This window comes from Miniopterus schreibersii (assembly GCF_964146895.1).
Source record: "Miniopterus schreibersii genome assembly, chromosome: 12".
In the NCBI taxonomy this organism is placed as follows: domain Eukaryota; kingdom Metazoa; phylum Chordata; class Mammalia; order Chiroptera; family Miniopteridae; genus Miniopterus; species Miniopterus schreibersii.
In genome coordinates, this window is record NC_138112.1 from 38,079,833 (window position 1) to 38,095,337 (window position 15,505).

Consider the following 15,505-nt stretch of genomic DNA (forward strand, 5'->3'; position numbering starts at 1 on the left):
GTAGGTTTGCCTATTTATTTATTTATTTATTTAGTGGCCTTGATGCATTTAGCATCAGAGCTCTTGACTGATATATATATATATATATATATTTTTAAATATATCTTTATTGATTTCAGAGAGAGAAAAGGAGAGGGAGAGAGAGAGAGAGAAACATCAATGATGAGAGAGTCATTGATCAGCTGCCTCCTGCATGCCCCTTACTGGTGATCGAGCCACGCCCGACTGGGCTGATTTTTATCTTTTTATTTATTTTTATTTTTGACAGTATTATAGATGTTCCTGTATAGGTTTCAAGTGTATAATTCTATGATACATCATCATCATCTGTATATTGCATTGTGTGCCCATCATCCAAAGTCAAATCTTATTTACTACTCCCCAACCTCACTTCCCTCTGGAAACCACCATACTATTGTCTGTGTCTATGAGTTTTTGCTTATTTTTCTTGTTTCTTTATTTTTAGCTTTCAATTTTATATCCCACATATGAATAAAATCATATGGTTCTTAATTTTTCTGTCTGACTTATTTTGCTTAGCATGATACTCTCAAGATCTATCCATGTTATCTCAAATAGTAGTATTTCATCTTTTTTATGGCTGAGTAGTGTTCCATTGTATATGTGTACCACATCTTCTTTATCCAATCATCTATTAAAGAACACTTTTGGTGGCTAAGTCCTGTGGCCACAGATGTGGCACCATGAATAATGCTGCAATGAACATAGTGGTGCATATATCTCTGGGAATAAATCTTTTCAAAATTTTTGGGGTAGATACCCAAGAGAGGGATTGCTGGATCATGTGATAACTTTATTCTTAATTTTTTAATGTATTTTTATTTAACAACATGTGCTGATGGGGCAGAAAAGCAAAATCATTCGTTCTTGAATCTGTTTGGTCTTCACCCCATAAATAATGGGGTTGAGCATAGGTGGCACCACTACATAAAGGTTGGCTAGTAAAATGTGGATGTGGTGAGGGATGGTTTTACCCCCAAAACGATGGGCAAAAAATGAAAAGAATGCTGGAGCATAGAAAATAAGTATGACACAAATGTGGGAACCACATGTGTTAAGAGCCTTGCGTCTGGCAGCCCAAGAAGGTATGTGAAATACTGTGAGAAGGATCATTGTGTAGGACATAATGATAAACACTACATCCAGTCCTGTAGAAAGCAGAGCCACAGTCAGGCCATAAATGATGTTGACATTGATATTGTCACATGCCAATCTAGCAATACCCATGTGCTCACAGTAGGAATGGAGGATGATGTTTCTCCCACAATATCTAAGTCGGTACACCAGAAAAATAAATGGAAAGCATATGGTAAAACTCCTGACCACAGCTGCTATTCCAATCTTTCTAATGACTGAAGAGTTTAGGATTGTGGTATATCTCAGAGGGTAACAGATGGCCACATAGCGGTCAAATGCCATGGCCAGGAGAATAGCAGATTCTGCCACAAAGATGAAATGTATGAAGAACATCTGGGATACACAGCTACCAAAGGATATATCCGTGGAATGGAACAAGAAGATTGCCAGCATCTTGGGGGCTGTTGCTGTGGAGAGCAGGATATCTGCTAAGGCCAGCATGGAAAGGAAGAGATACATGGGCTCATGGAGACTGCACTCAGTCACGATCAAGAAGATTAGGAAGATATTGCCTATGACAGCCACAAAGTACATAGCACAGATAAGGACAGAGATCCAGGTGTGTGAATCTTCCAGTCCTGGGATTCCAATCAGGACATACCACATATCCTGGGGATTGGTGTGATTGTAAAAGGAAGGCACCATCTGTGGCCACATTCTCCAGACCTAGTTCCTTTAGTGAAAGACCACAGGGCTGACTGAAGATTCAGGAGCACCACCTTGGGCTGAATGATATCTGATCAGATGTTTTTCCTCCCAATATATTCTTCTCTATGAAAGAATAATGAGATAGATTAACTAGCATAAAAGTGCACTTCGACTCCTTCCATGGAAGAGTTAAATATTGTGCCCTGAAAATAAAAAGTAACATTTCGTAAGTTCTTGATATGTGTCATAGCACTTTATATATATTAACTTATTGAATCTTCATGATAACCTGTTAAAAAGACTTTTACAGCAATCCATGACATGGATACTGTTATTATTCCTATAGACAAAAAAAAAAAATTGTACCTTAAACCTTCAGCCCTTTGCTGGTCCCACTGGATTCAAAGTCAAGCAGGGTAAATTTAAAAGCTCTGATCTTAATGACCACTCAATATTGACTATGAAAATAAAACTAACATGTCATTAAATTTTTCACTGATCACATCCCTGAGTAAAAGAGGCAGATGTGGAATTGAATTGTACTGCCTATGGAAGAGGGAAGGAATAGGTGTTGACAAAATAGATTGCAGGCAACATGGCGCACATGCCCCCTTCAACACTGATTGACCACTGACTTGGTGCTGAGCCCTGTGCTAGGCATTGAGGACACACCGATGACTTAAAATGATCCCTGTCTGCCAATCAATATATCCCTTAAAATTGTAGGACCAACATCAAAAACTACAGGGTAGGGCAAAAGTAGGCTTACTGTTGTTTGTATGGAAATAATGCAAGAATTAGTACATAATAATACAAGGATAAACTCTGTCTTTCATGTACTATATGTGTGTGTGTGTGTGTGTGTTTATAAACATTAGATATAAACAAAGGTATAGACATAGATACAACATAAGTGGATGAAAAGTGGTTTCCATCGTCCCCTAGTCCCTGTTTGCAAATAAAAGCTAGCTAAATTTCTTATTTTCTAAGGTGGTACACAGGGTTCAGAAATGAATTTCTCTTTATCTCTTGATTCTACTGCAGTTCAGTGCACTAATCATTGTACAGCATAGTTTTACTACCTTTACTTTTGTTTTTATTCAGTTTTCAATATCTTAATCCCTCATTTTATATGATTGAAGTGTTTGGCCTCTTTTTTGAGTTATAGGTTAGAACACATAATACTCAAATGGTCAGCACATTATGATTTTATTTATGTTGTGGTATAATTCTTTTAAAATAATATAGCATCTTGCCCAGCTGAGAGTGGCTCAGCGGTTGAGCGTCGACCTGGGATCCAGGTGATTGGGGTTTGATTCCTAGTCAGGGCACATGCCCGGGTTGTGGGCTCAATCAATGACTCTCTCATCATTGATGTTTCTATCTCTCTCTCCCTCTCCTTTCCTCTCTCTGAAATCAACAAAGATATATTTTTTAAAAATAAAATAAAATAATATAACATCTTGATATGCATAAATCTATGGATCTACTTTAATTATATAAATCAATTGTTTAACTACTTCACATACAGCTAAAGTTAATTGTTTGAAGTTTTAGTGGGTTTTGATGCTTTGGGGAGTGAGAGAAAAGATCATTTTGAGCACACCTATACATATCTACGACACAGCCATGAATGCGAGTGTAGTGCAGTTATGAAGGCGGGCTTGTAGTGAGTGAGGTTTCATAAGCACATTAAGAATGGGGGAGACTGACAAAATGTCAGAGGGATGGAGGGGAGCAGGGGAGTGGAGGGGGAAAGAGTAACCAAAGAATTTATATGCATATATGCACAACCCAAGGACACGGACAATGGTGGGGAGAGTGACTGGGGAGGGAGAAGGAACGGGGGGGGGGGAACGGATCAGTGGGGAGAAAAAGGGACATCTGTAATACTTTAAACAAAAATAAAAATTTAAAAAAACAAAAACAAAAACAAAACAAACAAAAAAAAGAATGGGGGAGAGAAGAGTCTAAGTGATAGAAAGAAATACAGGAATGGAGATGGGAGGGAGGAAAAGAAATTTTGCAAGTTTTCTTCCAGCTCTACTGATGATCTTCTGGGATACCAGTGATCTGTTTTGTTTTATTAGTTTTTGTCTTGACTGTAGCATTATCACTTGTGGTTACCTAACTTATAGGTCTGGGGCTCCTTGTAGCATTATTTTATAATATTATTGATGGAATATTCTGACTGAATCATTAATATATGCACAGGGCAGTATATGGTAATACAAACAGTGTGCTACTAGGGCCACATAGAATTGAATTTAAACACTGGCTAAGTCATATTCTGGCTGCATGACCATTATATTTAAAGTTCAGTTTTACTCGTAAAATACCTGAAAACAAACACCAATTACAAATGTGCAGCAATTCTGAAGTTAGCATTTTAGGATGCTTGCTACATAAACCAGATATGTTTCTATCACCAAAAACATGTGAAATTAGAGCACTAACAAAATTACCATCACTAAGACTAACAAGTTTCATTTTCTGGACTTTAGGCATATAAGCCACTACACATAGACTGAACTGGTTTAAGGTATCCATACAGGCTTTGATTTGTCTTCCTATACTGAGCACATGGTACCAACTGGTAATTTTCACCCCAAAATTATCACTTCACTTTTACAAGGTACAGAAAGTTTAACATAGTGATGGACACTTAGGCACTTGGGCTTAGAAACAGAGTATTCTTGCCCCCTCACCAATGTAACATTTTTGTCTTGAGGAAAGAGTTAAAATCTCTGAGTTTCAGCTTCCTCATATGCACCTAGCCCAGCACCTGATATATAATGAATAATCAGTAAATTAGTAAATTCTATGGAGAAAAATAATGCATATATTTATATATATGTGTATATATACACACATTATTTTTAACTATTAAACTTGTTTAATAACTGAGCCTTGTTTTTAACTACTGTAATAAAAGTTCAGTGCATCCAAGCACAACATTCAGATCTGAGTGTCAAAGAAAAATGGCCATTGCATTAACATGTTCTAAATGGAAAAATACATGTATTTGTGCTCTTTGCAGAGGACCCACTTAATAAAAGAGCACAAAGATAGACTACAATTGCAGGTCAAGTTCAGAGTTAAAGTCACATCCAATACATCATCTGTCAAGGTTAAGGAAAATGCAAATGATTCAGTTCCAGAAAGAATGAGCAGCTTCTACAGTTTCCTGAATTTTTTTTCTGGTGTCTTTTTCTACAATCTTCACTGAGCATAACTCAGTCTACTTACCTATATTTTCTAGGATCCTGAAGTATTTAACTGGCTGAGTAGAGAAAAAAATAAAAGCAAGGAGTTGTCCAAAACACAAATAGGAATCTGGAACTCTCTATTTATACCTCCTTTTAGGCATCTCCCAAGCCCAATATTTTCAGCCTCCAGAGGACTGAATTGCATTTCTCTCATAGAAAGCAAGAGCCTGGAGCTGGTCTGGTACACAGACCTCAGGGAGAGGCACCCTTGCTTTCTTTCCCTCTATAATTTGTTCAGTTTCTAAAGATATTATTATTGTTTTTGCCAGACTAAAAAAGGAGTGGGTTTCTGAATACTTTAGTTAGGAAATCTCACATGAATGTTTACCTTTTCTACCATGCTCAGTCCCATCCATGAGTTTTTCCAAGATTGTTCTGTGCTGAACATTTTTTTCTCATTAGTATTCCATCTATAGATACCCCAGATTCATATTCATCTATATTGTTTTGCTTTTTGAGAATAATATGTGAGATTTCTATCTTTATAAAATTTGTTTTAATAAACACCACTATCATTCCCTCTCACAATGCCTCTTTGTGTACAACTATAATTTTAGTGAATTACAGAAAGTAGAAGAAATAAAACATTTGCAATCTGCCAGGTTTACATGTAAATTGACTCTTTAATATTCCTAAAATTTTATTTTACTATTAAATTAAGGACCAAAACTTGCATAAATAAAAATACAGATTGATTAATTGGCACACAATCAACAAAAGCTTACAACAAACACTCTGAACAAGAAAGAGAACACCAGCAGCATCCCCAAAACTAACATAGATTCTGATTCAGTAAGGCTGGACTGGAGCTCAAGATTCTGCATTTCTTTAAGCTGCCTGATGCTGCTGAGGATATAGGACCAGAAGCCATACATTTAGTGGAAAAGCTGTAGGATACCAGTTACCTCTGCATAGGAGTGCTTGGCTGGGTTGGTATTATTATTATTTTTTTAAATTTCCAATAGAATCATTCTAGAAAATGGGTGTGTTTTGGCCTCTGTTCATTACTCTAGCAGATTCTCCCTTTTTCAAAAAGTGGTCACAAATATCCTAGGGAGCAAGGGCACAGCCTCTGGTAGAAAAATCTTTTGAGTCTATTTAATGATAAAGCTTTGATAGACCTAGGAAAATTAGTCAGTATAGTGTACCATGAGCATCTACTTGTGGGTTTATTATGAGTGGATTCTTTTTTACAAAAAGCTTGTTTCCTCACTTCCAAGAATCACCTATCTTTCCCATTCTGGACCTTAGCTTTTGGATGTGGAGGTAAATCCAACTGAGACTAGACTTTCTGATTTCCTGCATCCTACTCTGTTACCACACCCCGAGCAATGTTCTCTAGCTTTCTCCTTATTATTGTGACTTTACTTAAGGAAGCAGTGTACAGTGGCATGACAGTCTGCCTATAACAAAACCCAAAAGAGGAGAATGTGTGTTTCCCTAAGCTCACTGCGTTGCTTCAGTCGTGTTTCCCACTCAAGCTGGTTAGTAGCCTTACAGGTCTCATAACAAAGTCTGGTCAACTCCTACAAGGTCATGTTTCTCACTGGCTCTTCAGGCCACTAGTTTGACAGCTGTGCCAGGACGAAATTCATGGATAACAAGTTCTTTATTTCATAAAACTGGCTCTCTGGAATCTACTACAGAAGAATGCCCTTGCCTAGTTTCTGAAAAGGCTGTGAAGTGTCAGATGGTGCTTTTCACACCTGTCATGGGTCTATCTATCCTCACCGTCAGGACCTGAGCTGATGACTCTGAAATGGCCTTTCCTCCCTAGGTAGAGGTATAGGTATTTTATAAGTTATCACCCCAAGATAGATGCCTTTACAAAACAACCAAAAGTAAAATCTTTCTAAACCTCTTTCTTTCTTTGTAAAACCCAGTAATCATAGGAAATTTACTTTCATCAGCTTTCTTTACTCATTTTCCATCCTTCGGTTGACCTCGGCCATTTGGTCATGAATTTTAAACATTCTGAAGAACTCCACAAATCTCATCATCCTAGTATAACTATAGAGTTCTACATTAACTGTGATTTCTGAGAATATGCCAGATATCTTCCCACCTATTTTTCACAGCCATTATTTCCAACTATGTTGGTTCTATAAGTTGCCATAATCTTTATACTCAGAGTATAAAGTTCTCAAATGAACCCTTCCACTCACCATATTAAACATGACCCTCAGACCAACCACTTAGGTGTGTTGGATGTATAACTCTAATCCTTTAACTCGGAGTAAGTTCATGTTGGCACTCCCATCATTACTGGCAGCTGGAAAATATATCCTGCTATTGTACAGGCCCCTGCTTTCCCAAGACTGAGTCAGCTCTGAGAAGAAGTGATTATTCAGTATCAAGGCATAGAATGGAACTTGTCAGGTTAGTGAGCAACATGTGCCAAAAGATTATCTATGAGACACCTACATGGCCTCTACAGATTCAACAGCTAACTGCTGCTTTCGTTCTAAAACTGGACCATACAAAACTTGTCAAACTGGCTGTGTTACAGTCTGCCAATATGGACCATGCATATATTCATTGTCATTAAGGCAATTAGTACAAACCTGACATTTGTATTAACCTAATTGGTTACAGTAATTTTGGTTCTGTAGCAAGAGAATAAATTACATTAAATTAGCAATTAGGACACAGTTATTTTTCATCCCTTCCTTAAACCCTACCTTACAGTCTTCCGCTCTGGTAGCTTTGACAGAAAGTAGACTAGCTCCTCACTGATATCAGAAAATTCACTCTTTTCTTCTAATTAACCCCCTATTCTAACCCGGAGTCTTAATTTATTATCCTGTGGATAATTTTACATTTTAATTTCTGGCCAGGATACTTTATTCTGTCCAGAAACTGTTCCTCACATTTTGAGGCTTAAGCTATTGGAAATTAAGCCATTATTTTTATTTTTTTAAACAGAGTCAATAAGCAGAGACTACTTAATTGAATGAAGTATAAAAAGGAGAAAAAGACATAAACACAGATTATTTTAAATGAAAGTTTAAAATGCATGGTTAGATTGATATCTAAAAATATTAAGATATACTTGCTTTCTTGGTGTAAAATTACTTTAATGTATTACTCTGTTGAGTGTCAACAGTTTCCACCTTATGTACCTAAGAGATTATAAGAAGATTGAAGCAATTATTTTCTTTTTATCCCTACAGGCACTTAACTGAATCCTTTTTTTCTTGAACACATTCTGTCATAAACATACAGTTTCATCTGTTCAGGACATTTCCCTGTTTGAATTTAAAGGCAAAAGATTCAGAGCAAAATCCACTTCCAGGTAAAGGGCAGTGGAGTCCACATATAACATGTAACAAAAAGTAAGAATTTAAATTTAAAGTAGATGTGGTAAAAGTTGAATCATGAGTCATATTTGATTATATGTTCTTTTTATATTGTATACTTGCACTGTCCAATACCATGGTCTTTTAATATTTAAATATAAAATAACTACAGTTAACAGGAATTTTAAAAGGAGTTGCCTGATTGTACTATGTACATTTCAAGTGCTCAGTGGCCACATATAGCTATTTATTCTATATTGTAGAATGTTTCCATCATTTTAGAAAAAAATATTGGGCAATTATGGTCCATATAGTTATCACAATATTCCCATGAGTTTAATATTTACCCATTTTGGAGATTAATTAACTGAATCTCAATAAATTAAAGAAACTTAAAGTTACCCAGTTTTGAAACTGGAAGATGTAGGGTTTAAATTTAGCTTTGTTATACTGCAAAGAAAATACTTGAAAATCTATTTTGGGCACTTAACTACTTTTATACTTTCTTGAATATTGATTATACTAATGGAATAACCTACAAAAGTTTTGTTTTGCACAAATCAAGTTGATAGGGTTTATGGAATATTTCAGGCAGAATCTCCCACCTCCAGCTCTACGAATAACTCATTTCCAGGACAAAGGCTAAAATGGAACGGGCTTGTAGATGATTCTCTGACCACATTTAAAGTGTGTTTAAAATCAAGAACCATGGACTCAGGACGAAAGCTGTAATTCTAACAAAACTGATTTTTGTGTACTTACTATTATTATCTCTTTTTATTTTTTAAGAGGCCTGAATAAGTCAATATCTTTTCAGAGAAAAGAGTCTGAGTATTCTGCTGCGAATCTGCTGAGCCTTGACGCTGTAGATGATGGGGTTCATCAAAGGTGGGAAAAGAATGTAGATGTTGCCCATGAGGACATGGACCATGGGGGGAGATGCCTGCCAAAGCGGTGCACCATGGTCAAGCTGACGACAGGGATGTAGAACACGAGGATAGCACAGATGTGGGAGATGCAGGTCTGAAATGACTTACGCCGCTCCTCCTGAGAGGCAACTGCCAGGACTGATTTAAGAATCAGGACATAGGGCACAAGGATAAGAACAGCATCCAACAATAGTGTGCAAACGACCAGCATCAGGGCGTAGTAGCTATTGAAGCGGATGTCTGAGCAAGCTAGATGGAGGAGGTCCTGGTGCAGGCAGAAAGAGTGAGACAGGATGCGGGGGCGGCAGTAATTTAAGAACTTCAGGCGAATGATGGCCGGAGGTATGAGTAATGTACTCCTACATAAAATCGCCACCCCAATATTTATGATTTTGTCATTAGTTAGGATGGAGGAGTAGCGTAGTGGGTGGCAAATGGCGATGTAGCGATCAAAGGCCATAGCAAGAAGGACAGAAGACTCCATGAAGGACAGACCATGGATGAAATAGGACTGGGCAATGCAGGCATCCAGGCTGACCTCCTGGCTGAGCCCCCACAGGATCCCCAGCACCGTGTGCACTGTGGACAGCCCCATGCACAGGTCCGTGAGGGCCAGCAAGGCCAGGAAGTAGAACATGGGCTGGTGCAGGCTCGGCTCTGTCCGGATCACCTGCAGCACCAGGCAGTTGCCCAGAAGCACCATGGCATAGATGGTGGAGAAGGGGATGGAGAGCCAGGGATATTGTTGCTCCAGGCCAGAAAATCCAGTGAGATGGAAGGAGGAGAAATTCATGCTAGGGCTCACTGAAGCAATCATTCTGGAACTGAAATACATCTTCCAGGCAGCAAGAGTGTATATTTCAAAGGGAATGCTCCAATTTCAGATGACCTGGATGGAATTTTGAGGTAAACAGCATTACACTAAAAAGTTAACTCACTTGACAAAATATAGCCAAGCAACTCTGTTTTTTAGAGGCACATTGTCTGCTGTGTAGAAGAGAAGGGTCTTTTTCTAAAGTCATTTAAGAGTCATTATTCATCCACTGACAGGGTTTAAAGCTGTCTTTGGAAGCCATATGTAAAAACAAATAGTCTACCGTAGAAAACTAATTCTCAGAAAAGATATGATGCCTGGGACATTTTCACAAGGATGCTGGTGAGATGTCGTAAGTGTAAAATTAAAAGCGGATATTCTAAAAATAATTCTTTGTCTCCTCCGCGCAGTTCATCAAGCATTTAAGAATAATCTTTGAGCTTTAATATTCTAAGTGCATTTAAATAGTCATTTCATACCCATCATTTCCTACTTTGTGCTGTGTCCAAGTGTATTTTTCCTCCAAATAGTATTTAGTGAAGATGTTCCTGTTTTATCGCACTCCAGATGACATAGCCAATGATTACTTTTCTTTCGTTGGTGATAGACAGAGAGGGATATTTATACACGAGACCTTGGTGAATGATTTCCCACAGGAGCACTGTCCCTCTGAGATATTAGAATCATCTGTGCCTCGGTGGCACAGAGACTTAGGTTGAAGACACACACTCTCTAACATCAGCCCAGTGTATCCTATGCACTTATTCATTCATTCAGCGGGTATGCTGAGTACTCATTTAATATGCATTTATGGAACAGACTGAGCAATTGTTTTCTCTTCATTAGAATCTGCCATTCCAGAGATCAGAAGACCAAAGTCAAATAGCTGTCTAGAATTTTAAAAGCATCGTTGCAGCAGCAAGGATTGGCTTCTTCCTCACATAGTTTTCCTGCCTGACTTAAGCTCTGGCCCTGGGAGTCTTCACAAAAGATTTAAAGGCTCTTGTAATGTAGACAGGTGTTTTAAAGTCCATACTGACTTTCACATTTGACTTAATTATTTCAATGTGTTAAAGTAGCTTCAGATTCCAGCTTGCCTTTGTGATCTGTTCTTCATGTTTGTCATGTTATCCCACCAGCCAGCTCCTCGGGCTAATCTTCTGAATGTATCTTTTGTCCCTGTCAACATTAGATAACTCAGCTCACCATTTTAATGCATTTCCTCCATTAAATGGAATTTCTTTGCCCTTTAAAGAAAATTTGGTCAGCTTTTGAACACTTCTCTTATTTCTCAAAATTTCGATTTTCCTTCTTTTATGAGATTTTTCTCCTGGTGTTCTCTCTGCCTAAGATGTTCTTTCACAAGGAGGAGAGAGGGGTTGAGAATAAAATCCTCAACCTCTGCTTCCTCTTTGTAAAAAATCTTAAATTTTTCCCTCTGAGTCACAACCATCACTTCTTAGGAAGCCCCTTAACTAAAACATGCTCTCCATATATTTACTATTTTGGAAATATGTTTATCCTTATAAAATTTACTCCAGTTATAATTTGACATTGATTAGCCTAGTTATTTGACTTTCTCTGTTACACATGGAATTTTAAGTTTCCGGACAGTGAGGAGAGTATCAACTTTTACTCATTACTGTAGCTAAGAATTTGCACCTCTATGACCTTACTTCTCCTCTGAGCACATACTCATGGATTCAGCTGCCCACTTGATATCTCCATCTGGGTATTTAATCTAAAAATTAAAATTATGGCAATAAAATATTTGATTTTCCTCAGAAATCTATTCTCTCTCCATTTCCTCCTAATGTCATAACTCCACCAATCATACAATTGCTTAAGGAAACTCTTGAGAGCCATTCTTGATTCCTTGCTATTCTTCCCCATTCCTCTTATTAGATCCTTCATCAATATTTATAACTTACATCCTAAAACATACCATGAATCTGCGCACTTTTTACCTATAACTGCTGATGTCAGTTCATAACATCATCATCTGCTTCTTGACAATTGTATTGATTTAGTAGCTAGTGCCATTGTTTTTTTACTTGCTCCCTAAAAAGATTTTCACCCCAGAGAAACTGGACTGCTTTTTTGCAAGCACCTAATAAATCACATAAGTCCTTGTTGAAAAAAAATCTGATGGACTTTTATTGCTCTTAAAATATAAATTATTTATCATGGTCAGAAATCTTTATATGACCTGGTTGATCTACCTCTCCTACATTGTAAATCACGGTTGCCTTCACTCCCTAATCTCTAGGCATCTTTCTCTTCCTGAAAACAAATTATGAGTGTTCCTGTCTCAGGATTTTTGCCCTTCATCTTCTCTCTGCTTAGAATTATCTACTCCAAATGTTTGCATAAAAGCTCCTTTCATCATTCAGGTTTCAGTGCAATGCTGCTTCCTCAGAGGGATTTTTGTAACCCCACCATCATTTTTATCTCCCATCCTCTCAAATAACTTGCTCTCATTGGAACACTCTGATTTGTATTTATACTACTTATATGCTGATTGTCCATTAGATTTATTGGAAGCTCTAGAAGAACAGGAGCCATGTCTTGTTTTTGCTCATTGACATGCAAAATGAGATTTAGCATAGAGCAGGTATTTATTAAATAATTGTTGAATTAATGAACTAATCTATGGGTTAAAAGTTGCACAGTTACAGCCATACAAAAACAAGGTAAATGCAAATACATTGTAAAAATACCGTAAGACCTAAACACTCATATATTAAAGCACACATATGATCCTTGCTGCACACACGCTATCAATCTCGTGTCATCGAATATAAGGTTTACTTGACATATAAAACATGCTGCCCTAGGAATCCTTGATGACATTGGACACAACACTCAGAATTCAAATATGGTTTCTATCATTCTTAGCTTGACCCAGACACGTAGGCAAAGCCCTGGGATAGATGATAAAAGAATCAAAGGATGTAGGCATACATTAAAAGCACATACTCTCATTCAGGCTTCCTCGGACTAGCCACAGATATTAATGGTGCTGCCACAGAGGCTATCAACCTTTTAGCAACAGAAGATCAATAAATGTTGGGTACTTCTTTAAGTTCTACTTTAAGAAGTAGGATGGGATTCAGGAGACCATAGTGTTGATGAGACCAATATATGAAGACTTCAAGAGGAAAGTGTTCAAATATGTCAGATGCACTACATGCTTCACCTGCACTAAAAAAGAGAGAAAAAAATAAAAGGCCCATCATTTCCCCAAACATCATGCTGTGTTATGCCACCTCAAAGTAACTGTGCGTAATAATTTTCTGAATGCGTAGCAATCAGAACAATGCCTGGCATAAAATAAATAATTAACAGAATATGCAGGGGTGAGTTTGAGTCTGGGGCTGTGGTAGGATTGTGGTATTCCCTCTGTGTGATTTGCCTGGAATTCCAGAATGTGCATTTAGAAAGCACTTCTGTGATCAAATTAAACAGATCATGCTTTCAGGGGACTTTTTTTTTATTCTTTCCAATCCAAACTGATCTTCGTGTCCAGTCATCATTTCCTTAGAAATGATGCCCTATGTGATTACGTGTTACCTTTTTCAGATTAGATGGCTAATGACCAATATGTAAGGATAATATCTATGCTTACCCTATATTTATCTATGCTTTACCCTAAAGGCACAGAAGAGTGTTGGGTCTGAAAGTCAGTGTCTTTTATAATTATATTGAATAAAAACCCTTGGTGTGTTTTTCAAGACAGTCCAGGTTTTTGCTTGCTCTTCAGCATAATTATTTAATGACACCCACAGAAGAACTGCCTTGAACAATTAATTAATTATATTACCATTCTTGGATAGATAATTCCTCTAATGGTCTCATCTGCCCACCAGCAGGGGGCAGAAGCAGTCCATTGATTCTTTCCTCTTTCTTCAAAGAAGCACAAAGCTTTAGACCTGGTTAAGCTTAAGTGAGGCCTCACAGTTAAGGGGTTTGGGCATGGCTAAAGAGCTAAGAACCTCTGTAAAGAACTGTGTGTCTCAGAAGTTATGACATGCTAAACCCTGGATACAATTTATTCACCACAAACCTGGAGAAGTCTTAAAATCTCTGTTTGCATGAGGGTTATGATTATTAATTTTGTGAGTGAGCTCTATATTGTATATCTTTTAAAATTTATTTATATATTATTTATTATATATTTATATACTTATATTGTATACAATATCTATAAATAATACTGCCACCACGATTGAAATATTGAAACATTGTTATCCATAATTTAGAAGCATGATAAATGTTGTATTTCATGGTGCATCTGTTTAACTGTGGCCATTGGGGTATTTAATACATTTTCCTTAAGATTTGTATGATTTAATTAAACTATGACATAAATAATCTCTCTCAAGGGAGTTTACCTGGTTTATTTTAATACTTTCTTGTATCTAAGGAAAGGTGAGACAACTTAAATTTTAAAAAAAAGATATAAAAGATATAATAAAATAATAAACACTAAATGAAAGATGAAAACCAAGCAGAAAAGTACAAAGAAGGTGGCAACTAAATCTCTCTTTAATGATACTAAAATATGTATTTAAGTTCTTTTGTATAAATACTTAAAGTGTGATACATATTTTAAATTGTCCCCAGAAAAATTACAGAGTAGACCAATAACATCTCATTCAGTTCTCTCATTTTCAAGATAAAAAAACTTGTAGGGATTTTTCTAAGAAAATAAGTACCAAAACTCAGACTGCTAGCTCCAGGTTTAAATTGTTCTCCAAGGCCTTCATCTATAATTACCATATATTTCTCTTCCATCATTCTCTGATGCTCATATAGTGAAGAATAGTTTTACCAGAAAAAACAAAAACTGTTATTATATAGCATCAGTAAGGTCTTTAGAAAGAGACCTTGTGACGTTATGTTGAAATTTCAAGCCTATTTAATTAAAGTCATTTAAGAATGTGTTAATACCTCAGTCCATAGATATTCCTTGAAATACAAAGAAATAATCTGGCTTTTTCCATTGTTTAATTTTGTTTTTAAATATTTAAAGTATAATATTTATCTAGAAATGTAAATAAATCATAAGTGTAGAGCTCAACTAATAATTTCAAAAGAGTGCACCCCTGGAACAACAACCCAGATCAGGAAGTAGGATATTAGAAGTTTCCCAGAAGAGCCCCCGGTGCTCCCTGTCATTAGCCTCATTCTCTCCAAAGTAAACCACTATCCTGATTTGTCTCATTTTGTCTATCATGATTGATTAATTTTCCCTTTTTAAAATTAAAAAAATATATATGAATATTACCATGCCCTTTGTGTCTGACTTATCTGTGTCACATAATATTTGTGAATTGCATTCACGTTGTTGCTGTAACTGTAGTTGATTTTTTAATTTGTGTATGT

At 36.8% G+C, this 15,505-nt stretch overlaps 3 protein-coding genes across 3 annotated transcripts in view; all 3 read right to left on the reverse strand.

The window, feature by feature from the left end:
- The window catches only part of LOC308565024 (olfactory receptor 51B5-like), a gene marked incomplete at both ends in the record, with an annotated part of 340,544 nt that overhangs the window by 273,473 nt on the left and 51,566 nt on the right, over positions 1-15,505 (reverse strand). The window lies entirely within an intron of this gene.
- On the reverse strand, positions 844-1,815 carry LOC308565117 (olfactory receptor 52Z1P-like; the record flags this gene model as incomplete). The annotated part of the gene is made up of 1 exon (XM_081153927.1): positions 844-1,815. The coding sequence occupies one exon, from the start codon at positions 1,813-1,815 to the stop codon at positions 844-846; it is 972 nt and encodes a 323-aa protein (XP_081010053.1).
- On the reverse strand, positions 9,177-10,138 carry LOC308565124 (olfactory receptor 51V1-like; the record flags this gene model as incomplete). Its single annotated transcript, XM_081153934.1, is given in 2 exon segments — positions 9,177-9,310; positions 9,313-10,138. Coding segments are annotated over 2 exon segments (960 nt in total).